Source organism: Puma concolor, chromosome A1 (genome assembly GCF_028749965.1).
Source record: "Puma concolor isolate L17-30 chromosome A1, mPumCon1.1.hap2, whole genome shotgun sequence".
NCBI lineage: Eukaryota > Metazoa > Chordata > Mammalia > Carnivora > Felidae > Puma > Puma concolor.
The window spans coordinates 82,210,934-82,238,726 of record NC_141667.1 but is presented as its reverse complement, the minus strand read 5'-3'; the positions used below and the strand labels follow the sequence as shown (position 1 = coordinate 82,238,726).

At 39.0% G+C, this 27,793-nt stretch overlaps 1 protein-coding gene across 1 annotated transcript in view; it reads right to left on the bottom strand.

The window, feature by feature from the left end:
* The window catches only part of PCSK1 (proprotein convertase subtilisin/kexin type 1), a 43,874-nt gene extending 16,840 nt beyond the window's left edge, over positions 1-27,034 (bottom strand). Inside the window, exons 1-9 of the mRNA XM_025923656.2 lie at positions 26,448-27,034; positions 23,492-23,596; positions 20,037-20,147; positions 17,955-18,101; positions 16,600-16,676; positions 11,070-11,158; positions 7,960-8,132; positions 6,682-6,894; positions 4,086-4,186 (exon numbers count right to left, since the gene is read on the bottom strand). Of these exons, the coding sequence (XP_025779441.1) occupies positions 4,086-4,186; positions 6,682-6,894; positions 7,960-8,132; positions 11,070-11,158; positions 16,600-16,676; positions 17,955-18,101; positions 20,037-20,147; positions 23,492-23,596; positions 26,448-26,627 (1,196 nt within the window). The 5' untranslated portion in view covers positions 26,628-27,034. The remainder of the gene's footprint in view (positions 1-4,085; positions 4,187-6,681; positions 6,895-7,959; positions 8,133-11,069; positions 11,159-16,599; positions 16,677-17,954; positions 18,102-20,036; positions 20,148-23,491; positions 23,597-26,447) is intronic.
* Between the last annotated feature and the right edge of the window lie 759 nt (positions 27,035-27,793).

Here is a 27,793-nt window from a genome sequence, read left to right as displayed (position 1 = left end):
CTTACAGCGTTCACAAAAACAAACTCAAAATGGATAAAGGACTTGAATGTGAGACAGGAAACCATCAAAACCCTAGAGGAGAAAGCAGGGAAAGACCTCTCTGACCTCAGCCGCAGCAATTTCTTACTTGACACATCTCCAAAGGCAAGGGAATTAAAAGCAAAAATGAACTATTGGGACCTCATGAAGATAAAAAGCTTCTGCAAAGCAAAGGAAACAACCAACAAAACTAAAAGGCAACAAATGGAATGGGAAAAGATATTTGCAAATGACATATCAGTCAAAGAGCTAGTATCCAAAATCTATAAAGAGCTCAACAAACTCCACACCCGAGAAACAAATAATCCAGTGAAGAAATGGGCAGAAAACATGAATAGACACTTCTCTAAAGAAGACATCCAGATGGCCAACAGGCACATGAAAAGATGCTCAATGTCACTTCTCATCAGGGTAATACAAATCAAAACCACACTCAGATACTACATCACGCCAGTCAGAGTGGCCAAAATGAACAAATCAGGAGACTATAGATGCTGGAGAGGATGTGGAGAAATGGGAACCCTCTTGCACTGTTGGTGGGAATGCAAACTGGTGCAGCCGCTCTGGAAAACAGTGTGGAGGTTCCTCAAAAAGTAAAAATAGGCATACCCTATAACCCAGCAGTAGCACTGGTAGGAATTTACCCAAGGGATACGGGAGTACTGATGCATAGGGGCACTTGTACCCCAATGTTCATAGCAGCACTCTCAACAATAGCTAAATTATGGAAAGAGCCTAAATGTCCATCAACTGACGAATGGATAAAGAAATTGTGGTTTATATATACAATGGAATACTACGTGGCAATGAGAAAGAATGAAATATGGCCTTTTGGATGCAACGTGGATGGAACTGGAGAGTGTTATGCTAAGTGAAATAAGCCATACAGAGAAGGACAGATTCCATATGTTTTCACTCCTATGTGGATCCTGAGAAACTTAGCAGAAGGCCATGGGGAGGGGAAGGAAAAAAAATGGTTAGAGAGGGAGGGAGCCAAAACATAAGGGACTCCTAAAAACTGAGAACAAACTGAGGGTTTATGGGGGGTGGGAGGGGAGGGTGGGTGATGGGTATTGAGGAGGGCACTTGTTGGGATGAGCACTGAGTGTTGTATGGAAACCAATTTGACAATAAATTTCGTATTTAAAAAAAAAGAAATTCTGCCATTCAGAGTTTCTGAAATAATCATCTTGGTGTAGACAATTGAATAGAGTTCAGAAACCTGTCTATTTGAGAACAGATGTCTCACTAATTTCCATGTACTTTGTCAGGACGTATATAAAATGTAAGCTACAGTATGTCTATCTTATTGACGATTGAATCAAAATGAAAGGAATTAAATTCTTATTATATGCACCATGGATTCCTAGTATCTCTTATATTATGAACGGTGTGAGAAGCTCATGGAACCCACAAACCATTCCTTCAGAAAAGTGCCATACACATACTCATAAGCAATTCTGCATCTAGTTTCAGTGAAGTTCATCAACTGCTGGTAACTCATTTATGTTATTTCATAGCAACCCATGAAGCTCCTGCTTTAAAAATATTCTCTTAAAAATTAACTGAATTTAATGAGGCTAGATCATTCTTAGATCATTTTCTTCTTGCACAGAAAAAAGTTTGAAATTTTAGAAATCAGAGGTTATAATTTTAATTTTCAGTTCTTACATGAAATTAATATTACATCTGTTCATTGAGATAGGTGTTTCTACTATACTGGTCACTAGACAAGGATGGGTTAGGCCTGGATACTTCTATTTACATGCATCTGATAAGTGTTGGGTAGAAAAGACTTACAATTTTAAGGATAATTTTTTTTATAGCTTCCTGGAACTAACAGCTTATATTCTCAAATCACAACTATCATCAGCCTATTTCACCATCTGTGTGAAACAGCTTGCTTTCATTTGACCTTATTTTCTTCGACTCTGGATGTTCCACCACCAACTTCAGTAATTCGTGTTAGATGATACCTTCAATTTTCAAAAAGGAAGAAATTTGGAAAAAAAAAAAAAAAAAAAGATCTAACCCTTCCCTTTTAGAGCTAGTAAATTGAACCCTCAACTGGAGATTAACTTGCCTAAGGTAGGGATATGCCTAGAACTTGAAGCCATGTGTTCCTTGAACTTTTGAGTGCTTAGATTATTTTTCCTTGAATTTGGGTTGGATCTGCTGATGCGAGTCTGACCTTGTGTTCATAGACTCTGCCTTCTGTTCATTCCTCTCCTGTTACAAGTGAACTCAGATTCTCAATGCAGCTCTTCTCCTGGGCCCCAGAGCTTCAAGTTTCCCTGTTTCTGACTGAGCCCCTGGATTTTCTCTTCCCTTACCAGACATCTTCCCAGTCCCTCCAACTAGGTAAATTCTTATGCAAAACTTCCTAGGCCTGTCTTGCTTAGCCACTGTGGCCATCTCATTGCTGAGATACCACGACGAAACCATAACTTCACAGGTGGCCCCAGGGCTCCTGGATCTACATTGGACTTTCCAGAACAAATACTTCAGAGTTTTTCCAGCCATGGCACAGGCCAAGGTGTTCTATTTTTCTGCTATTATGAACCTCTTCTACTGAATATGATGTGAGGGGAATGCTTTGTTCTTTCTCTAGAGAATACAGATGTTCTTCTATGATAACCTTCTTATTAGGGAGGATAACAGTAACTTGCAAATTTAACCACCTCCTCTATCATGCAACCAGAGCACCTGACTTGATATTGAAAGTTTTCTTGCCACCAGAAAGCAGAAACAAGGACAGATAAAAAGCTGTAGATACACAGTGTGCAACAGTTAGATTTTTTCCTCTGTATTAAGAGTTCTACTATTGGGTAACCAATATGAGGAAAAAAATAATGCCAAATCCTTTTTTAACATCATACACTAAAATTCCAGGGGAATTTAGAATTTAGATATGGCAAAGGAATCATAATAAAAGACATATAAATAAATGTTAATCTAATTTGAGGTCGTAAATATTTTTCTGAGCATGAAAGCAAAGGAAAAAGTCTTAAAGATACTGACAAATATAGGTGTATATATACTCATTTCATTGCAATAAAAATTACATATAAGTAAAATTAAAAGGTAAATGTCAAGCTAACCAAGCATTAATAGCTTTTCTAAACTAAGGTCATAAAACAAAATCAAGGTCATAAACAAGCAATCACAGGTGATAAATGGCCAAAGAATATAAGATATTGAGCTTCATCACTAGTGAAATAAAAGCATATAAAGTTGAGATACCATTTTGCCCTATTAAAATAGCAAACATTTTAAAAGATAATAAAAGTAACTTTGGTAAGGAAACTCGCACTTGGACACAGTATTGAAGGTAATGTAAAATGATATGGTCTTTCTAGATAGTAACTTGTCAGTATGTAGCCAAATCATTAAAACATGCATGCCCTTTGACCCAGAAATTCCAATCAGGGGTGTTTATCCTGAGGAAATTATCAGAGATAACAACCAATATTTATGGACAAGAGTGTGTATCTAAACATGATTAGATGACTTTAATATAATTCTCATTTATATAATGGGATACTACAAACAGATAATTCTGTTTTTAATTTTCATGTTTCCTGATATGTTAGATCAGCTCTAGGATTGGTTTATATAATCTGAAAAAAGAGGGATGTTTTATAAGCTTATTGTTCCTAATACTGCCCACAGGAAATTATCTGGACAAAGTCTTTCCTGGTGGGAACAAACAGAAGTGAGAAGGCCTTGCAGCTAAGTGGGAGAAAAATTGGGAGGAAGGCATGAATTTTTAAAGGTCAAAGAACATTGATTTGGCCATGAGAAAGTGCTCTTAATATATTATAGGGTAGATTTTAAAAATTACAAAATTACGTGTATACTAAGTTCCCAATTTTGTAAGATAAGTGTGTGTGTGTGTTAAATCTACATGGAGATGTTAACAGGAAGAGGACTTATATTTTAATAGTTTTCTAAGTTTCCTACTGTAAGCATAATTGAGAAAGCAATATATGTTATTAAAAAGAAGGAGAGGCAATAAAGGTGATTAGAAGCTTTCTGGGCCTTACTTGGCTTCCAGCGCCAGAGCGAAGATGCCAGCAGCCAGGGGTGCTGAGGCTGAGGTGCCCGTGTGGGTCTCTGTGCAGTCATTGTGCAGGTCGGCACTGGTCTGGGTGGCATCCGGAAGGGAAGAAATGCAGGAGAGCATGTGAGGAGTGTTCTCCATCCCTGGGGGTTAACCATACCTAAGGCTGCATCTGCTACGATCAGGAAACTCAGCTGATTCGATTCCCTACTTCCTCTGTTAAACCATAGGCGGATGTTTGCCATCTGCTGATATTTTAGTTCACTCTCCTCTATATACAACTTGTGTATAATTCTGGCATCAAGATGCCTTTTCTGGGGATGAAGTACTCCCACTATGAATATTTTCTGAGATTCCCAAACGAAATACTGTCTGTAAAGAAGGGACAGTTTCAAAATCACTGTGAATCATGCTGGCCCATTAATCATCAGGTCCATTGTGTTTAGTCTGGCATATTTAGAAATTCTGCTTCATGCAAAATTCCCATTTGCCTTCAAATTGACATCTGACTGTCTCTTCAGCACGAGGATGTAGAGCCATTCTGATTTTGGCCACTTGAACTACTTGCACAAATTTTCTTAGTATGTATGTAGTGTGCACTCACTGTTGATATCATCTGATGGCCATGAGTTAGTGTCCATATTTGCACTATGATGAAAATGGTGTTTTTCAAATAAATGAAAGGTGTGTCAGATTCTGATCTGGTTACAAATTGTAAAACTGCTACTCAGTAGATGTGTCCCATGGGCACATGGTTTCCCCATCTGTAGAATGAGGTTGACATTTCCTGACTCATATTCTGAGGATGAAATGAGATCCTGTCTGTGAAAGCATTCTTACACAATATTACTGCATGTAAGGAATTACCCAGGCTAATTTTATCTTAATGAAGAGGTTGCCAAGACTGAAGGGAAGAAACCAAAAAGACTTCCAATCAGTCTGCCTTAAGGACCATAGCATTGCTGGTTTAGCAAGTAGTCGGGCCAAAGGATTACTAACAAGACACCCACCCAGGCTCCTGCACTATCGTTTTTAGCTAGAGATTTCAATGTGTGGGAGGGAGGTGTAAAAAAATAATTTGTTCTATTATCACCTCCTTTGGCTTCCCACTTTGAGTCGCTGAATTTCTCAAGTTATGGTGGCTCTGCTCCTTAGAGGGCTGCGGAAGCAAGGTTGTCCTTTTTCCCTATTGACGCAAGTAAGCCCCCAGAGATGACTGTGCTGAGGAAAAGGTTTGCGTAAGACAAAGGCTATGTTATTGCAACCATCTCAAATAGAATCCACCAGCTGTCTCTCCTATGGCAGATTTACCTAAGGAGAGAACTTTACAAAGATGGAAACTCTTCCTCCTACTTCACAGCATAATAGCTCAGATGAGGGACAGTCTATGAAATGGTGACTGAAATGTGTAACAGGCCACTTTCTGAAAAGCAACTTTAGATACCCCTAGGGACAACAATAGTCAGGGACTCTGAATATAAGTGGGATACATGTCTGCTATGCCTCTTTCAAAGGCTATAAAATATACCTGTCATAAAGATTTTCTGGGTAGAATATCACCATCTATTATTTGAGTAATTGAATATAAGGGCACGAGAGGGAGGCCAATGTTTCAAGTTGAGGCTAGAGGTTTACTGTCTAAACTAGAGTAAGTTGCAGAAGCAGGCAGAGTTCCAGAATAGTGATCCTGTATGGAAAAGAGAACTAGCAATTTTTTTTGAGACGCCATTAATATGAATCTTACACACATTCCAGTGTCTAATTATCATGGGATTCACCTACAATCTAATTGAATCATGACCTATTATTTCATAGAGATTAGAATTTAGATACTTTAGCTAGATGGTTCTTTCTGTATCAGGAGTTAAAATTTGGGACCATACAGTTTAAAATTAAAAGTACTTCCCTTTGTTTGCAAAGCCCCCGAATGGCCCTTCATCACTGTGCCCTTGAAGGGAAATCCAATAATTGCCCTTGGCAGTCTGACTCATGGAAGTGAAGGCACAGCCAAGTGTGGGCTGGAGATGCTCTCTGAGCATATAACCTTCCTGAGCTGTTTATTCAGATGCTGAGAAGTTCATCTCGGGGGAAATTTAGACCGTTATTTTCCTGCAGGTTATCCATTCATAGGAAACATAGCTATTGTATGTTCTGTATTTTTATCATCTGCTAAAGGGCATGTTAGACCATATCCCCGCTATTAAAGGATCAGTAAGTACAAGGGTGGTGAAGCCCCTACAACCCTGTAATCTCCTTTAAGGCTGTTCTCAGGGAGGCATCACACAAGCAGAATAGATATTTTGATTCTTGGCTGTATGTAATGACAACTTAGTGGCTTCCCAGGGCTGGGTTTAAAGATGACAGAGAGGCAACATCATCTTAGCAGAGGCATCATTATCCTTGAGAGAGAAAACTCCCCAATAGATGCCAGCCTTTCAGGTGAGCAAAGTGTGAATCTCCCCAGCTGAGTCATCAAGCTTAAGCCAAGCAATTTTACCAAAGGTACTGACCAAAGGATCTTGTTGAATGCAAGCCCTGCTCCCCTACCTAAGCAGAGGAGTTAGACAAAAGCAACATACGATTCGCTGGTCGGTGTAATCGCCACTGCTGTATGAGGTGGCCAGGGTGGAGGAGCACTTCTCAGCATACCAGGGAGACAGGCCTTGCTGGGAGGCGCTGCTGATGGAGATGGTGTAGATGCTGTCTGTGTAGCCATCACAATCACAGTTATCTCCCTGACGTCCCCCGTTCCCAGAAGCCCAGACGAAGATGGAGCCCTTTCCTTGTCTTCCCTAAAAGAAAAGCCAGACTATATCACATCTATCATCTGTTGGGATCACTGTCACGTCCCTATAAAATCCCCAACAAATACATGCATGAAGTTCCCAGAGACATTTATTTGGAGTCTGTTTCAATGCCAGGTGCTCCAGCATCCGTGCTGGAAATCTCACAAGACTTCATATTACAAGCCACTGGGCCATGGCTCTGCTAGTCCTCCTTCATCTGGGCCCTCTCTGGGATGAGTCAGTGAGTGCTTTTCTTTCTTTCTTTCTTTCTTTCTTTCTTTCTTTCTTTCTTTCTTTCTTTCTTTCTTTCTTTCTTTCTTTCTTTCTTTCTTTTCCTTATTGTAAGGATTCACAATCTGGCCTTTAGCACTCGCTTGTATTCTCTCACTCTTTCCTTGGCTTATGTTGCTGCGTTTGAATCTTTGAACTTCCTCTCTTTCTGCTTAAATCTTCTGGCTGACTGATAGAATGACAAAATCAGACATTATTCAGATCTGTTTTGCAGCTGCATTAAAAGGGACTCTTCAGTTGAAAGAAATTCGTCAAGGCTACTCTTTCTATGACTTCTCAATTTGTGCTCTCCAAAGTTTCTACTTTTGTTTTATCCTGTGCAGAACAAGGCCTTAGAATCCTGGTAAGAATGCGGTAAATGGAGCAACACAATCAAGGCACAAGTATGTACCAGGCACATACAAAAGAGGAAGTAGCATGTAGCTATATTTAAGGATGTGTCTCTAGAGATTTGAAAGAAGTCTGGGTGGTAGTTTACCTAGTGTAAAAATCTTAAATCAGCAGAAAAATGAGAAAGGACATATTCATAGTATTTTTTAAGTAAATACTCTAAGAGTAATGAATCTCTATTGAATGTCAGACCCAATTAGGGAAAACTCCCTTAACCCTTAAGTTCCATCCCTCTGAAGAATGATTTGGCTCTCTAAATGCATTTCAAATTGTAAGCAACAATAAGAAATTCAAAGCCATTTCTTTTGATATAAACTAAGTGTTCTTCCCTTTCCTTCATATACAAATGGCCAGGTTTCATTTCAGGTAGATCTATATTAAGTATCTAACCTGCTTAACACCAAATTCAAAAGCCTTCTGGGCTAGTCGGCCAGGCCCTTCCACAGTTTTCCCATCATCATTAGGGCCCCAACTGGCACTGTAAATATCCACATGTCCGGGATTGAATCCAATTGAACTGGCTTCAATAGCGTCAGTCACAATGCCATCCAGCATTCTTATGCCTAAACAGAAAGTCAAACAAAAAACACATAAGTGGATGTCAGCATGAACATGTAGAATGGCATAGTGGTCTTAATATTCATTTTATAAAAGACTCGCAAAAGAGTTTAAAAGAAGGTAACCACTGCATGTCTCAGGTGCCCATGACCAGGCTACTATGAGCACAGAAGGAAGATACAAGTCACAGTGTCCATAAACTTTGTTATCTTCCCTTTGGAAATAACTTTATGCACTAAGCAGTGGCCATGATTGTTATTGATTACAAAATACCTCCCCTCCATTCACTACCTCAATAACCTGAAAATGACAGGATAGTTTTCAGAAGGAGCCAACAAACAGCCCTACCTTGACATGTCTGTTCATGACTATACAACAAATAACTGTTGCCCATCCCGTGCTGTATGAAGGATTTTGTATGGAACACTGTGCAGCTTGAAAAGATCTACCCACAATAGGAAACTAACAAACAGGGAAAGAACTCTTGTTTCTAAGCACTGATTAAAAATAACCCAGAGGCCATTCTTTTATATGTTTGCTAAGAAATATTTTCAAGGAACATGCTTCCTTTTCTTCTAAATAATCTCAAGGATGAAATCATTGCCATGGATTTTGCTCCTAAGGGGGAATCATTTTTCATCAGGAGAAGGCAGACATGGTAGTTCTTTGTGCTTTCTAACAGGCTGTCACGCATTATCAGACTCATGTATTCAAGAGCCAGGAAGGCAAAAGCAATTGAGACAAATACGAGCAGCTACCTGGTTATTCCTGGCTTCAGGCTGATAATGTAGTTAACTGCACAGCCTTAGATTTGTACCCCATTATTCACTATGGAGCATAGGTAAAAGAATATGTAATTAACATAATTAGCTAAAGTCACATTGATTAAAACAAAGTTATTTGAAAATTTATTTTGGAAAAAGAAAAATCCCAGCTGTACTTACTAGCTTTGTGATCTTGTGCAAGCCACTCAACCTCTTGTGCCTCAGTTGTTTTTGTTTTTTTTTTTCAGTTTTAAAATGGGGATGATAACAGATAGCAGCTTACATGCATTGAGGATGTACTATACGCAGCTAACATTCTACAGGCCTTGAACATATGGACTCTCTTCTATCCTTTTGACAACCATTTAAGGTAGATGCTATAATTTTCCCAATTTTATAGGTGGACTGTAAGAGGCACAATGGCTTGCTCAGGATCATACAGCTTGATATTGGGGAGCTGAGACCTGAATCCCAGAAATTTGGCACCTAAAATCAACCTGTTAACTAACAGAATACACAACCTACAATGTATTATAGGATCAGTGATGGACATACAGTAAGTCCCTAATAAATGAAAAGTATTATTAAAAAATGCATTTGGGACTAGATCACCAAAGGGTGGAATAATGAAAAAAAATCTCAGTAGACTTGCAATCGGAAGTCTTGTGTTTTGGTTCTACACTGCCACAAATAGCTGTTACCTTGAGAAACTTGTTTCTGATTACTCCTCAATAAAATGAAGGGATCAGAAAATTCTCTCACAAACTATAGCTAGATAGTACATCATCTTAAAAAATGAATTATTTCTCTAAGTGATTACCTAATTTGTGCCCCTGTCTTCATTTTCTTTAAATTAACATGGCACTTAAAAAGGAAAAAAAAAAATCCCATGGCATTTGACTATGCTAGTATCAAAGAAATCAGGAATGACGCAAAGTTTAATAGTATGCTGTATTAGTGATTCATTATCCATGCCAGGATGTGTATTTATTTGATTTCTAAACAGGAAATCATAATCAAATTCAAGGCATCCTCAGGTCGAGTTTAAAGCAGTTTTACTATCATTGGCATGTTCTACAGTTGATCTTTTTTTTATAGCAGTTTTAGAAAACAAACTAAACTCAAAGTTTGTAACCTGCGAAAGACCAAGGTAAGGACAGTGAAAAGAGGAGAGAGAATGTGAGCCAGTGTAGGTCTACTGTCCACCCTTCTTCACAGGGATATGGACCTCACCAATGAGTTCTCTTGCCTTCTCACTGGGTTCAACCAACAGGCAGGAGAATGGGGGGTGGGAAGAGAATGGGCGACTCATTCCCTGGGACACTCCTTGCCTAGAAGAAGCTCTGTTGTAACTCAGGGCTACAGCTCCTGTACAGTGGTTCTCTCCTATGGCCACAGCTTTCTCTCTACAGTTGCCACTGACCTCTCCTTTCCCATGCTCCTTTAGGCCCAAAGGTCATCACATCTGCTCTCATTTATTAGCTCTTGTTGGCTTCCCTTATCTCTTTTTTTTCAAGTTTTTATTTTAATTCCTATTAGTTATATTGTATAATATACACAATATAATATAATGTATATTGTAATATACAATGTGTTATTGTATATTAAGTGTATAATATAATAATGGCTTCCTTTAAGTCTTACAAATAATTCCTTTATTAAACTGCCCCGATGGAACTTACTGTATATTTCCCAATAGAGGCATTGACTGAAACAGCTAGGGACTCTAAATCCGTGCTGTCAAAGATAACCTTTGGCTTCTTCATATAACAAGAACGTATTCATTTATTTTTTTAAGACTGTTATTTGCTATGAAATGAAGAACTACAGAATTGAGAGGCAGGGAAAGTCTTTTCCTAAATTTACCTCCTCCTTCTGTTCCTTTAGCAAGTACTCAATAACAAACCCTTGTAAATTAGCACACAGAGAAAATTAGATTTGGTTCAAAAGCTTTTCAACATTTCCATTTTTCTCCCCACAAAGATGTACAGGCTGTATTCGGCTATCATTTTTTAGGAATCCAGATCCATTGATTTGTTTGCAAATCCTGCAGCATATTCTACATGGAATTCATTTCTTCTTCTGGTTGTTGAAAGCCCCCCTTCCCACCTCATTTACACCAAGTGATGCAAGAGTCAAATTGAAGTGCAGAACTGCAGGAGCAACCCTCTGCTTTACCTCCAACTTTGGAATTGTATGCAACTCCGACCCCACACTTGTGATTATTTGCTTGCATGGCAATTTCTCCTGCACATCTGGTCCCATGTCTGAAGATTAAAAAATAGATATTATAAAACATAAGTGAGGGCAAACTGTTATTTGCACACGAATCCATGGTACATGGTCATATTAACTTTTTGGTCAACCTTTGTTGCTGGTCTCCTTCCCATCAGTATTTGTTGAAGTGCAGGTATCAGATGAAAGGGTACTGGAGTTGAAGTATGTGATTCAAATTCCAGCTTCTGCCACTGACTAGTGGTGTGACCTTAGGTAAGTCATTTGTCCTCAAGAGTATTGTTGCAAACATGTGAGATATTGCATGTATAGCACTTAGAATAGTGGCTGGTATAATATAAGAGTTCAGGAAGTGTTAGCTATGGATACTATCGTGAGCAATTCTGACACTTTTAGAAATCATGGTTTCTATTCCATACTTTTTGGTGAAGTAGCTCCTCACTCCATCCCTAGTGACCTCCTTGGATTAGGTTATTCTGACCAGTCCTAGTAGGGTAAGTAGAACAGAATTCTCCTCTTAAGCTCTCTTCCCTTCCTCTAACCATATACTACCAAACTAAAGCAACTGAGGGTTTTCTGGTACCAAGAGGAGTTTGAGATTTTAATAGGACACTCCAGGCTAATTGGGAAATCAGGGTTCTCCTGTAACTCTGATTGGGGCTGGAAGCCTGAAGAAGACTGGTTTTGTAATCAGGCAAAGAGGGTAATTTATGATTTCAGAGTACTTGGAGGGAAATGTCAATCTCTAAAACAGAGCAGATTCTAGCATTAAAACATCAATTCTGAAAATGTGGGGATAATAATCATCCTTTCCCACCATGACCCTGACCTCAGGAGGGTCAATAAGTCAAGAGAACTTTAATGTGAATTTATTTCACGACGTTACTGCATTTTGGAAGCAGTGTAAAGGCTGTTGATACTTTGGAGGAGCTAACAGAAAAGAGGGGAAAAGTTAGCTCTGAGCAACTCTGTCAACCAGCTACTTTTAGACACTATTATAGTAGACATCTATTTTGCTCAGCATGGAATATAAAAATTTGAAATTGACTATCCAAAATAATTCTCTTTCATGTATCTTTTATTCTAAAGTACCAAAGATCATTTCTTGGTCTCCTTTTACTAAATGATATTTCTGCTTCTTCATATTAATACTGGATAGGAATCCTAAGTCAGAACAATATAATTATATATTTTTTTAACCTTTATTTATTTTTGAGACAGAGAGAGACAGAATGTGAGGTGGGAAGGCGCAGAGAGAGGGAGACGAGAGGGAGACACTGAATATAAAGCAAGCTCTAGGCTCTGAGCTGTCAGCACAGAGCCCAACTTGGGGCTCAAACTCACAAACTGTGAGATCATGACCTGAGCCAAAGTCCCATACTTAACCGACTGAGCCACCCCGGTGCCCCTGTAGTTATCTTTAATTCGAGGTCTTTCCTAATGTAGCAGATATCTGCCACTTTTTTTTTTTTTCCTAGCATTTTGTCCTTTTTGGGAAGGAGCTCTCCCTCACTCCTTTTGATTCTCTCATGAGGCTCCTCTTCCCAGACAGCTTTCAAGGATTGTTGTACATTCCAGGGAAGAGAATTCTAGTCTTTCTTTAAATTCTTCAGCTTTAAGTTCCATGTGAGCCATGTGGAGCTTGCCGCCAGGCAAGATTTCTTTTACTTTTTGAGAATGAAGCTAATTGGAGGCAAGAGACTAAGAGATGGAGACAGTGATTGAAGTCCTGACAGCATATTATTTGAGCTCCCAGATCTTGGAATGCCTGAAGCTAGACCATCCCTTGAGTAATTTTTTTTTAAATGCCCATTTTACTTAATCTTTGAGTTAAGATTCCCTCACTTGCAACTGAAAGTGTCCTGACCAACCACCCATGCTCTGAGAAATGTGTGCACACTGAACACATAAAAGGAAGCTTATGCTTTGATGGATTAACCCTCTTTGCTTTTGTAGAAGGAGAAACTGAGTTGTCACCTTCTGACAAGTGTGTTCCTAGAAGTCCACCACCTGTGTTTCCATTTACACAGAATGGGAACTAAGGCCAGGATAGCAAAGTCTCTCGCCTGAGCCAATAGAATCCAATTGTTGGCAAACATTCCCAGCACAGCACCTCTGTCCTAAAAATGATACACTGTGACACCACCTATTATTTCTCTCTCCTTGTGTACTGAACATTATTTTCTTGAAAGGTCCAGTAGGATCATGGTACAAAAAAGGGTAGATGTTTTTCCCTCCTCTTGCCCTCACTTCCCACCTCCACACTTTTAGAAAAAGGGAAGGCTTTATCAAAGTGGTGCTATGTCATTCTTTGTAGACCTGCAGCTTTTTTTCTTTCCTTAAATTAGGCTCTGAGATAAAAGAACCCTTTATTATCTTAGAACAATGGTAGTAACTGGCATTTAAACAAATTGATTTTTAAAAAATTATTCCACAAGATAGTTTAAAGACTAATATTACACTGGTTAAAACATCCTTGTCACACATGTTATTTAACTAGAAAAATAATCTGTAATTGGTATTGAAATTTTGAATATAGATTCATGGCAGCTTAATAGTAAGAGTTACCTGTACTTTTGGGATTTTATTATTTAGTGATTCCTCTTTTGATTTGCGGAGGAGAATTCAAATGCAGCTTCTATTAATCTCATTTACATAGTAATAAAGAAGAGCAGCAACACAGATAGTTTAGAGAGATAATGCCCTTGGAATTGGGATATAATAGGTCTCTAAATGCTATAAAGTCCAAGGCAAAATGGAGCCATTCATTTTCTAAACCTAAGGGATTTATTTCTGACAACATGCTAGAAGGGTAACTCTATTTTTTATTATACCTCTTGATAAATGATAGGGATGCTACCTTTTTGGTTGATAGTCAAGAGGACCCTGAGAGATAGTTACTTATTGTGTCATTTTCAAAGACCAGATCCTGAATTGGCTCAGAAAATTGACTTGTCTCTGCTTCTGCTCCTCTTGGATATTATTCTTGTCATGCTGATTTCTTACTGGAAGGAGGTCTTAGTTGCTAAATGAGAAAACTTCATCGTCATCATCATCATCAAAACAAACACAACTTTTTCTATGTACCAGATATTATACAAGCCAATTACCTATATAAACCCATTTAAACACCATAATAACCCAACAAAGTAGATACTATTATTATCCCTTTTTAATAGATGATAAAACTGAGGCACAAAAGAAGTTAAGTAATTTGTTCAAGGCCATCCAACTACTAAGTGGCAGATCTAATATTTAATCTAAATCCAGCTGTAAAGCCTATGCTCTTAACTGTTTGGCTATGTCACACTAACTCTATGCTGTGTGGGAGGTCCATGGCAGGCTATGCTCTAGAAACTCACCGGTTTTTAGGCATAAAATAATTACCATCATATGGGCAACTTCTTTGAAGGCTTTGGACCTCCATGAATTAGGGGAAATGTGGCTATTATAAATGCTGGATATGAGACTCCTCCTTTGTAGGGGAGGGGAAAGGGCAATCTGAGTCCCTCTTCTCATGAGTAGAGAAACTCTAGAGAATATCATTTCACCAAGTATTCAGCTATCATGCAGCCACTACACAATTTATCATCCATATTGGATCATGGGGCCAGACCTAGAGTATGCTGCCTAGGAAGAAGGCTGACACTTCCAGCTAACAGTCTTCTCAGCTGCACCCATATGGCTGAGAGAAGATTTCTCTTTTGGTCTTGGCCAAGGGGGTGGAAGGAGAGTTGTCATTTTTACTTCATTCTAAGAAGGGTGCCCCTTTCTTCCAAGAAGCTATTGTTCATTTCCTCAGGAAGTTCCTTTCAGGAGAGTGGAGAGCAAGTGCATTATCACCCATTTGGGGAGATAAAAGTGCAAAATAGAGGCAGAGAGAGGTAAGTGATTTCCTAAAGGTCACTTTCTATACTGATAATTGGCAAAGCAATGACCACCAGCCAAGCTAATATTACAAGATCATGCTCCAAAAGAGCACATATTTCTCCTGGCCCTGTACTGTCCTGGCTCAGAAATATAGCTCCAAGTTTGTCTGGGGTCCCTGCCATAAGTTCCTGAGATATCTCACTTTCTTCCGAGGGCACCCATTGTGGTTCCTGTTGTATTGAGATGGGAATATTTTAACTTTTCAGCATTATTTGCAGTTAGCACCTTTAAGAAATAAACCCTGGAAGTAAATGGTACTGAAAGAAGCAATATCTTGGAACCTTCCCCAAGTTTCCCCTTTTCTCCAAGGAGGAAATATACACCCAGAAGTTGAGGCCAAGTCCATGAGCCTCAGCTCTCTTCCTGGTGTTTGTTGCGCTTCTGGAAAGGGGATCATCCAAAGAAAAACTTTAGATCAACATTACTGCACCAGCCACATAGGAATTTTGAGTGAGAATAAGAGCTAAAGAAAGAGGGAAAGAGGGAGAAAGAGAGCAAGTGAGAGAGAGCTCAATTGACCCAAGTTGGGTAATAGTCCGAAAGAAAGAAAGCCATACAGAGAGAAAAAAGAACCACTTTATGTAGCATCTTTCCATCCCATTTGTAGCAACAAGCCCTGATTTTGCCTTGGCTTTGATCTATTTTTGTGCAAGTCTCTTCTCCGTGGAGCAAATGAAGAAGAAAGTGTGAAAGTTTTCCTGAAGTTATGAAGATAACATGTGCAAAGATGAGTTCTCACATGGCCATGGACATTTGAGGCCACGTGGCTAGAGGGTGTAGTTTCTTTGCAGCTAGGAAAGAAGGTTAGAAAGTCTCCTGGCTCTGGGTTTCATCTGGCCTCTTGCTTTGGCAGGTCTGGCTCTTGGACTCCCTCATCACATTGTGACTGCTACAGAGAATTATTTTAGGAGTCAGAAGGTAATTGTCTTTCCCTTCCCTTTAGCTTTAGAATCTGCAGCAGAAACTCTGGGAAAGGTTACTGACTAGTCCAATGCCCCAGAAAACGTGTTGGATTTGAGAGCCAGGCCTCAGAGTGTATTTCTGTTGTCTGATATCTGGCTTTTGTTGTCTGATATGCTTTTCTGAGGGAACTGACGAGCATGGCTGTGGCCACTAAAAGAAGTCATGGGGAATTGTTATCTTTGTCTTCTATTTTTATTTTCACAACTAACATCAAACATGTTGCAAATAGTAAAGCATTCATTGATGGGGTTGGGGAGGGTAGGCTGGAGGATTTTACTCTTTATGACCCAAACATTCTTTCTAAAGCCATAACTATTCAGTGCCATTTGAGGTGAGCATTTGCAACATAAGAAGAAAGTTTAATTGAACTATGGTCCTGTAAGCCAAAAGAAATATAAAAATAGAAGCGTTGGTTTCTGTTTTAAAAGGAACAAAATATTATGATATGGATTGGTATGCATGAAAACTTTTCTGAGAGCTGAAATATGGTTCATATTTATTGTATAATTTTCTCAAATGAGATAAAAGCATTTTAAATAACTTTTTCCCCCTCTACCCCCCCCCATCCACATTTACTCACTTGTTCTCATTTGTGGGATCATAACGGGGAAATGGATCATGGTCATTATCGTTAAAATCATAGCTAGCCTCTGGATCCTAAAGAGAATAAAAAATAATCCTGTAGCATCATCAAAAAAAGTTAACACCTCCCAAGCCCTCTACCCCTTCCATCCTGGCTGATAGCTCAAATTCTGCATTTCAGAATTTCTGACCCAGTTTCTGATCATTCATTATACCCATAAACTAGGCAAAGATGATATACACAGAAGAGTGAGCAAGCATACAATTAGCACTGAATGTCACCAAACCTGTAGCTCATTAAGCTCATAGTATATTACAACGGAAGGAATCAGAGTTAACTTATTTCAACTGCCTCATTTTTTAAGTGAGAACACTGAGACCCAGAGAAGTTGAATGACAACTAACTACAGAGCTAGTTAGCAACACTTGGATACTCATCTTTCTTATGATTACAGGTACAAATAGGTGACCGTGGGGTGGAGCTCAGGTCCACAGTGATCTCTTTAGCCTTCCCAATTACTCTAAGCATCTAACTTGAATAAAGTGTGCTTGAAATTTAAGGCATGCTTCTAGGTCCCACCTCCTTTTCCAATCAGATAGCACTTAAACATCTCCCATATAGGAATTCTACTACCACTATAGCCTCTTCTCTACACTTTCCATATCTTTTAATAATTCCTACTTTCTACTAATCTTTTTCTTCCTTTCTTTTCCTTTAATTTTCCTTTGCTCTTTAGCTGGAGAATTTTGAATGAATGGAAAGGGTGAGAGAAACACATGGGACAATTTTAAAGATGAAACACTGATCTAAAGACCTAAGATATCACTTAGAACTTAACAATTAAGTAAATAGTTTTCATTTACTTATTTTCCATTTAAGATAAACTTTTCTCTGAGAGCCATTTTTGCATTATTTGAATTTGCATGGAAGGAATCACATTCACATAATTGTATAATGTTAGAGATATTCACCTATAAAGGATGTGAGTGAGGAAGAAGACTGTGAAAAATGATCTAAGGCATTATTCTTTATTTGATTGCTTTAATGCCCTAGATACTGAGTGATATAGAGTCTGAATGGCTTTTAATAATTTAATTTGTATAGGTGCCTTCTCCCTCCCCAGCACACAAGCTTTTGTACAATCCTTGGCTCCACTGAGTTCTTTAAGTGCCTACTCATACAAAAAAAAGTTCATATGTACTGGCAGGAGGGTGAGGGAAATAGCAAAACCTTGGCCCATAGTTCCTAGGGCCAGTATCCGAGAAGTCTTCCACTTGAGGAAAGGAAAGCCTTAACTATGTGTCTGTGTAGACAGCTCCCTAAGTTGCAGTCATGGGAGGGCCCAGACTCACATAATTGGCATAGATGTCTGTGTGATTCCACTCCAAACCATCATCCAGTACTGTGATAACAACTCCTTTGCCTGTGATGCCTTTTTGCCAAACAGGTATCACATGGAGATCCAGCTTGGGCAGGGATGCAGTCATCCTAGTATCTTGCTGGTAAAGAAAAACAAAGAATTGGTAAAATCATGATTTGCTTACTGCAAAATGAAAACTGAAGCTCTAGTCCGAAGACCCATCTTTCTTTTTCCTAGGGTCACTCTACTTTTAGAAAGAATGCAATTAGGTGAAATAAAAAAATAAAGTTGATGGTAGGGCAAGTGAATCATAAGAGTGCTGTTCTTTTCCCAATTGTTCTAATGGAAAAATCATTCGAAAGGATGAATCACCCTGTGCCCCTTCTCACTGAGATACATGGCTTCTAAGAAGTTGATCCCTAAGTTTCATTCATTTATAATGATATGCTCAGGTTTTTTATCTACCAAAGTTTTATGTGATGTCCCATATTTCCATCTCTCCCCAAATCCTGAGCTTCCCTTGCCACACTGAACCTACTTTACATTGTTTGTTTGACAGTTATTCACGGATGTTTTAATAACTTTTCGGAAAGAAAAAGCAGAACCTGGAATGCCCAGGAGGCTGCTGGCTCACCAGGACTTGCAATTTAATTGCCTTTTTCCAAGTATGAGTGATTTAGAGGGTAAGTATCTATGAGAGGAGATGTGGAGTTTTCTTTTTTCAGATAAATTTTCTGATAGTTACAGTGTATGGGACTATAAGGGAAGGGAATAGAGATATGAGCTTGGGAAAGCATATAAGGGAGATGTTTTAGAAAAGTGCCAGGTTTCTGGTGAAGGGGACAGTAAAAAATTTATAAATAATAACAGTCAAAAAATGTCTGAATGAATTGTGCCCTGGCTGATGCTCCTCAGAAAGAAGGAGGGGAAAACTCTTACTAGGCCAATACAAAGCTGAATCACAGGAGGTTGGAACTACAGATAGATTTTTGGACAAAGCCAGAGAAGAAGACCTCTGTGTCAATTGCAAGAACAATCATACGGTGTGGTCATTAAGAGTATGGCCTCTGGAGCCATGAATTATGGCCCCACCACTGGTAACCATATGATTTTGGCAAGTTACTCAACTTGCCCTTGTCTCTGTTTCTTCATCTGCTAAATGGGTATAAGCATCGTATCTACAATATAATGTGAGAATTAAAGGAGTTAATTCATGTCAAACACTTAGGATAGTATTTGGCATAGTCAATACACAGATGTTAATGAGTTTCTTTCACTGCAATGAGCAAGTACTACCTAGGTTAAGAGAATGTCAAGAAGAATTGATCCCTTCTCCCATCTTTTATGCAAAAAGGATGTGTAACCTTAGCTTATAGTTGTCATGAAAACTTATATTTTATAATACTCTCAACAAAAGAACACTTCTATCAATATGTATGACTGCCGTAGAGTCTTAATATTAAAACAGAAGGGAGAATATTCTGCAGGTAAGAAAGAACACTTAAAATTACTCAACACTCACATACCAATGAAGATTTGGTATCTTAAAAGCAAAACAGTTTATAAGTCTATACATCTGCATGTAGATGTCTTTTGTCTCCTTGTATTCTTTCCTTTAGCTTAGCTCAGAAATTCTCACTTATTAGCATGTAAGAATTGCCACTCAGGACCATATATAATGAATCATGTTCACTCTACCTTTTGGATGATTTAAAGGTTCTCAAGAGTAACTTTGACCAAATGTGATTTTTGCCACGATTACTGTTTTTGAACCCTTAACTTGCAAGACACAATTCTGCATTTACTCCAGATAAGCTTAAGAGAAGAAAGTAGCAAACTTTCTTCTCTTTCATAGCAGCTTTCAAAGATCATAGCTTTCATAGCAGCTAAATATCTGTGTTTCAGACACTTTCACCTAGTGAAACGGGAGATCCAGATGATGGAAGTTCCCATCAGCCCTAATTTCCAGGTAACATAGCCTTCTGATGAATTCCCCATCATTAAAAAAATCTATTGTGCAGATTTAATAAAATAAGTATCCCAGGTCCTATACAGTCTTTTTGGAAGTACTTACCAAGTACCACTGCTGATTCCACATCGGATCATTGAAGAGATTTAGTGCTGAGTCTCTTAGAACTGAACGCTTACTTCTCTCTTTTTCATATTGTTGTTCAGCCCATATCACCTACAAGGAGTTAAAATAAATATTCATAGCAAGAAAATCAGCACTCAGATACCCACCTTTGTGTAACCATCTTCCCTTTAACTAGTTACAGTACCCTCCCCATCAGAGGTGAGGCAGCTCTAAAATGTTTTCATTTGACTACAGATAACACTGGCAGCTCAGTGAGAAGACGGGATTGCCCACTGGGCAGTAGGAGATGAACATTTCCTCTATTACAGTAAACTGTACCTTTAGGGGGAGGAGAAGGAGTCAGTGAAGTGATGATTCCCTCAAATTATTTACGCTGTGATTCCAGTGGAAGTAAAAGTTCAGTCTGCTTTCATCAGCAAATGGACCATAATACCCATTTTTTATTGAGATCTCAGAGTTTTGTAGCTGAAAATTTGTCCATTTTCATGGAATGAGTCAACAGGCTAAGAGATTCCAGCGACTGCTGTTAAGGTGCTCTTACAGCTTAATTTCTCTTTCTTTACATGCAAAAGGTAGAAGTTGCAAATGTTATGCATGACAAGAAAGGTGCTTTGTCTTTGCAAATCTGAAACTCTGGCTCCCCTGTGCTTCTGCCTCCTGCTTAAGAGTATTTAATATGAGAAACAGATCCAGGGTGATGAATGAGTACTACTGACCATGCACACTTACCATTAATTTAGTCTCATGTATTATGCATAGAGATTTGACAATACAAAAATTACCTTTCCCACATTTATGGCATAATCCTGTTATACTTGAGACCCTGAGGGAGAGGGACTGCCTTATGGTTATATTCATTATGAAGTAATACCATGCTCTTATTTCGCTGGGCAACATGACTGTTTCCTACCCAAAACATTCTCTCTGTCATACACGTGATGATAGTCCAGTGTCTGGTGGGATGTTTTTAATGTGAGAACAATCTGACACGAGTCAGAATCAAAAATAAAAACTAAACCATAATTTGCAGCTAAAGAATAAAACTATCCACTAAGACTGTCCTGAATTTGTAATTAGAAAAATCTACTGCAAACCTATAATAAATATTGGGAGGTACTTGAAAGCTAGAAATTAGTCACTGTGATTTATTTTTAAAGAGTCTGTATGTTCAAGCTTAATTGTTTTGGTTTAAAATACCTCAATGCTTGGAATATACTGCCTGTCATCTGAGTTGGTCTTTGGAAGCTGGCTGCTAGGAAACAAGTACTAGTCTTTGATGAAGAGAGTCACTTACAGTTGGAAATTTCATTAAAAGACTTGTAACGATAGCCTATTGCTGCATTACAGAGGGCTAATTTGAAAGAATATTATCCTCCATCAAAAAGAAGGCAATAAAATGAAAATCAAAAGCAATTTTTTTAAAAAAATGGAATATAAGAAGAGGTACTCTGCCATCTGATCAGATAAACATCCAATTGTTGGAAACAGTGTTATGATTAATGTCATTAACTCCAAATCCCATATTAATCTCTATAAGAACAGCACAAATGGAATAGAAGAAATTGGTGGTGTCTTTCTATTATGTACATAATAGGTAGCATGTACTTAATTATAAATAATCCTTTTGATATGGGAAGAGCATTAAAGATCATCTAGTCCAACTTTCCACTACTGGCTTCTATGGGTTCTAGGATTTTTCCTAAAATAAAGTTATTCTGTGGATAATTTTTCATAATATTATATACACTCCCTTTTTTATGAAGTTATATTGCAGACTAAATTCTTAGCTTTCCTTCATTATTCCTGAGATATTCCCCTCCAAATCAACTATTAAACAATATCTAAATAGCCCAATAGAACTGGGCTATCTGTTCACTTTAGTGAGACACTTGCAGTAATAATAACAGGTATGCTCCACTCTGTCCAATTTTCTTCTGTGAATATGAGAAGGGAGTTAGTTTGACTTCTTGTGCATTAATGTCAGGCATGCATTTAGGCAGACAAGGAAATCTCTTTCTTGCTATGCCCAAGGACTAAGCTTAGCCAGAGTCTTGGAAGTTGTCCTACTTTACAGAGCCCATACAATGAGTCATCTGCTCTGGGATGGCAAAAGGAAGACTTCACTGGACAAGAACCCTTTCAAGTAATGTTCAGCCTTTGAATTGGTCTCACACATCTAGCCATTAACCTTAGTAAAGGCTAGCCTTAGGTGCATAGGAGCTGTGGGTCGCTATACAATGTACTCATACAGCATTCTTTGCCCAGGTGTGGTTGCTGGTAACCCAGGCCCAGTCATTCCTTACCCTCATAATTTGTCTTTTTATTCTTCCTTTTAAAATTCTATCAGTTTCAGAACAAATAAAATAGCAAATTATCTCACAGGGTTTATAAATTCCATGTACTTTCAACAGTTCTATCACCTTTCTGTACTTATATTTTCTTTCTAGCAAGTTGAACGGATGTATTCTATCTCTCACAAAGCTTCCGTAATTCTTTAGAGTGTCCTAGACAACAGATATCATAATAACAGAAAACAGGCCAGCCAGGTTACATTTCTACCAGTATGGCACATTCTTGAGAAAATGCAACACTGTATGCAAATTTCGATGCTCCTGATATAGTCAACATTTCTATTGATATGTTTGCTGACCTTGAAAACAGACTTCAAAAATCATTAGGTACATTAGGTATACATTCAAATCATCCTCACACTATTTACCTAGACTCATTCTAGACATTTCCTGCTCTTGCCTAATCATTGAATATATATACAAACCAGGATAAAAAGAAATCAAATGCTTTCAGTGAAACAATATAATACTTGTGGAAACATTTGGCTCATGAAGGCATGGATTTAAAGTGTCCTCATAAACACTAGTTCTCCATATAATGAAATCAAAGACATGGCAGAATGTGTTTTCAGTTATTCTGAAATGTTATTAAAATCAATGATCATGTATTACATTTCTTTGGCATCCCCACATTGGATATCAAAGTGCTTGGTACATAATAGGCATATAATAACAGGTTGTTAATTGATTGTATTGGCAAACATTTTTATTAGAGCTGCCATCTAATTTTCACCATTCATTTTCATACTCTTAGACTAGATTTGTGAGTTAGTGTTTTAAACATATTATATATATTAAATGTAATTAAATTGAATAAATTAAAATAAATTAAAATAAAATATGATTTAATATATTAATATATCAAATATGTATAGTACATAAATTTTATTTAACTCAGTCTATCCAATCCAGTTTTAATAATGTGCAATCATAACCCTATGGAAACAACAAGAAGCACTACAGATAAATATTTGTGATCACAATAAAAAATATTCATATTTGCAAAGTGCTTTTTGCTCTTGTCGGAAATCATTAAACAGGTAAGTCAGGTTACCAGTTTGAAGACAAATGCACAACACTTACACGATCATCATCAGATAATCTCTTAGTAATATGAAAAGCACTCCTTCGAGACCTTCGGGGATGGTTTTTATGTTTGAATAAGTAGTGATTTTCAAGTGATCCAATCTATGAAAGAAAAATAAAATAAAAATTCACTTTCCAAAATAAGTACATATGGGTTAGCTTGTAACCCAAGTAACTTAGAGACAGGCAATTTTTATTAAGCTCATTCAGTGTGCTTGAAGTTAACTTTTTTTTTTTTCTTTATGAGGAAAACACTGATAGAAGCCTTCCCTCTCTTGTCATTGTGTTGAGTGAGAGGAGCTCACAATATTATCGCTTGAGCTCATAGTATATTTGGGCACTGGTGATACTTCTTTTTCACAGATTTCAGAGGAACTACACTTGTTTTGGTGTGAGACAATATTGTGTAGATAGACATTTCTTTTAAAAAAAATACCCATTTTATCAAATTTATCCTGTCAGAGAAGAATAATTTGTGGAAATCTGGTAAACCCTTTGAATACTATATATGGTCAGTGTTACATCCAGCTAAAATGATTTGTTGTTGTTGTAAAATATAGCTATTGAATCTATAGCCATAATTGTTATAAGCTACTAGTGGAGACTATTTGACTTTACACTAGTTCAAGGCTTTCCATATATGGAGTTGGGAAGAGGGAAGAGTAGCCATACAAAAAGATCACCAATGCTTAGCTCTTTTTCTGCAATCAACTGGTTTTGCTTCTGGTCACCTCTTTAATTCTAGCTTTATCCTGAGACCTTCAGGAGCTTAGGATAGTGATGCTAAATTACTGTAAACAAAGGGAGAAATAAACAGAATCAAGAAAGCACTGTCTTTCACAAAGAATTATTTTTTTAAAATGTTTTTAGTAATATCATTTTATCTGGAAGAGGCTAGAGAAAATATAGCATATGCAAATCATATGTCAATGTAGATTTCCCCCCCTCTATTTCTTAAAGCTTCTTGTGACTATTCCATCCTTTCTTTGGAGATCCTACCAAGAATGCTGATTTGTTGTTGTTTGGTTTTGGGATTTATAATTTTGAAAGCAATTCCCATAATGAATGGTCCAGGTTAGGATGTATGTGTGGAGCTAACAGTGAGTAAAGAAAAAGGGAATTTTTTTTTTTTTTTACTGTTACCCAATCTCTTTCCACATAGTTACCAGTGCTCTTTAACTGCCCAGAAGATATAGGATTAAGTCCCCAGCTACCCCCCATAGGATGCACAAGATTTCCATAATGTCCACAGTAACTACCAGTACAATTCCACCTACTGCTTGCACTCTGTTTTAAGATGCCAACAATTCCCTGCTGTTTCTTCTAAGCTGCTTTATTTGTATCTTCTTGGTTTGCCACAATCTGGTTTCTATGCCTTGAGTGCCTCTCCAATCTCAACATGTTCTCCTGGCAACTTTTGAGTCTTCCTAAACTCTGTTCAAAAATGTTTCCTCCACTGGGCAGTCATTTTTTCACTCCTCCCCAATTCCCTTCCATCTTCAATCCCTCCATCAACAAATGTTAAGAATCCAGGTGCAACTTCTCCATCAGTTACATGCAGTTCCAATTATTTGTTCCTAAACGGTCTCCTCTAGATTCTTGATTCTTTGAAAGTTTCTTTTCCTATTATTCCTCAGCCCCTAACATGGAGCCTGGCACAGAACAGAGTCTGGGCAAAAGCAAAAAGTCTTGGTCTGCTACTAGGACATGGAGAAGTCAATCTGCGTATTGACTTTTCTGCTGGGCACTTTAAAGACAATTTAGCTCATAAAATTGGAGAATGAAGCCTCTGGCAAGGACAGTCGTATTCCCCAGCAGATTTGATCTATGGATTCGCCAACGCCTACACCGATTACGATTACTCATCCGTGACTTCAGCGGCCTCTCTAAAACCACCTCCAGAAAAAGAAAAACCGCGCCAAAATGTTTTACAACTCCCTCCTCCCCCGCTTTGAAAGCACACTTCCAAGGCAAGGGGAGAGGGCTTGATTCTAAGCCAAAGAAAATGAAAGCTTAGATTAGAAATCACGCTCCCTGGGATTCCCCGGAAATCCCACACCTAAACTGTCACTCTCATAATGCTTTACGCCCTACCCTTCCCCCCAGCTATTAAACCAGCTGTCACTTGGACAGGCAAGTTTTTATCACAGGCTGAAATCCTCAGGGAAGCTATTAGGCATTTGGCTGAGGAACAAGAAAAAAAGATAACTTTTCCCCACAGTCATTTTGGCAGCTTGACCCTTCAGGGAGACTGACCCAGCAAAGTTGTGAAGCTCGGACTTTACAAGTTCCCCGTGAAGACTCGGACCTCCCAGTAGAGGCGCGGAGAGTTGGTCCCCTGTCTTTCACCTACCTCTTCTCCCACCAGCTCCCCAGGCTATTCCGCAGGCCCCCAGCCTCTAGGTCTCGAGTCTCTGCCGCAGGCGTTCTCCCAACTCCCTGAGCGTGCCTGAAAGGCTGCCGGCGGATATCACCAAGCTTGCTTGACCCCATGCATCAGGACTTGGATCTGATGCTGCCATATTGAAAAAAAGGAAACAGCCGGATCCTGACGCAGAGACCAGCTGAGTCCCAGGGGGCAAGAGCAGTAAGCCTCTCCCGGGGGCGCTTGGTCGGTAAGAGCCCGCGTGCATCTCAAGTTCGGTGAACAAGTGTGGAGGGATTTGTCTCCCAAACCACGCGGGAATGGATTTAAATGCCAAAGCGGACGGCAGCAAGAATAGGCTCTACCCAGCTGCAGCGGCTTCGTTCTGCCTGGCTGCTTCCAGCCCAAACAATAAATAATGCAAGCCTTCTTTCTCCAAGCGCGCCAGGGGCGAGAGCTGCAGAAGCTCCGGCTCTTTGCCAATGGGTTCAGGAGAGTGCGACTTGGGGCTCCCACTTGGGAGATCGCGCTTCAGTCCCGCCAGTCCCCTTGGGCCCCAGAAAGTTTCTGGAAAGTGCAAACTCTTACCTGACCCAAAAGGTCATAGCCCAGCTCCTCGGCTATGGCTGAAGCTGCCTCCGGTCCCCCGGGGATCTCCGCTGCCCATTCATTCACAAACTGCCTCTTAGCTTTTACACTGTTCAATGCATACCAAGCGCAAAAGAGAGCGAAAGCAGTACACTGCAGAGTCCAGGCTCTTCGCTCCATGGCTCACACACTCGCTCTCACACAAGTCGAAGGAGACGAGGAAAAGAAGCAAGACAAGAAGCAAGAAAGAAGAAAAGCCAGAAAGACTCGCCCTTTTCACCCTCGGACTCTAGACCACTTCTCGCTCGGGGTTGCTCTGCTAGGAGATAGGAGGCGCGCGAGTAGAGGCTGGGCGGTGGCGAGCGCTCTTTGGTCTCCCGGCTGAGTGGAGCCCCAGCCCTTCCTAGCCGGAATGGAAATGAGTGTTTACACGTCAAATCGACGAAAGCCATCTCTTGACGTCAGATCTACCTGGACTAAGATCTGGATGGTATTCCCGGCGGGGTGGAGAAGCGGCTAAAATAAGCAGCGAAGGATTAAGAAAAGGAAGGAACCGTTTGCTGGGATCAGTTAAGTCGGCTCCCTGACTGACTGTAAATTCTGTAGCTATGAGAAACACCTTCACTTCTCAAAGAGAAGTGCCCCCATTTAAATGTAACTACTAAGAACCAAAGGCTGGGAGTTAAGCACACTTTCCCTCCCTTCTGTCCGTTTTCTTTATATTTACTTAATTATCTCATGGGTTGGGAGGAGGGCAAGGGGTGGATTCTTATAATAGCCCTCTGGACATCAGCACTTGGTAGGAAGAACAGCAGTTTTAAATCCGAAATTGGACAGAGGCTGGTAGAGCAGAAAGGAGAAAACTCCTATTGCCTAGATTCTGATTTAAATTGCCTAAGAAAATGAGCATGTCTGGAAGACATTGTTAAAGCAATACTTTTAAAAATATTTTTTTAAACCATTGAAACCATCTTAAAAAGCAAGTTTACTTCCTCCTCTCCTCTGTTTCTCAACTCAGTAAAACAATATCTAGAATTCTAGAATTCTATTCCAGATATTGCAAAGCCTAGCATCACCCCTTTTTTACTGTGCTTATCTGAAAATGATTAGTGACGTGATTTTTTAACAGAAAATTATTTCATTTATCCATCAACAAGGGGGTCTAGGAACCCAAAACCTGTTGTGTTAACTCAGGAAGAGAAAAAGCAGGTTTATTAACTCTGAACTTTCCTTTTTTCTTCAGTAGAGGTCTTCACTTTGGTGTTGAACTGAAGCTGTGCCATTATTTTTCCATAAAATGCACAGTGTCACTTTGTGGAAGAATGTTTTTTTCCTGGAAAGAGAAA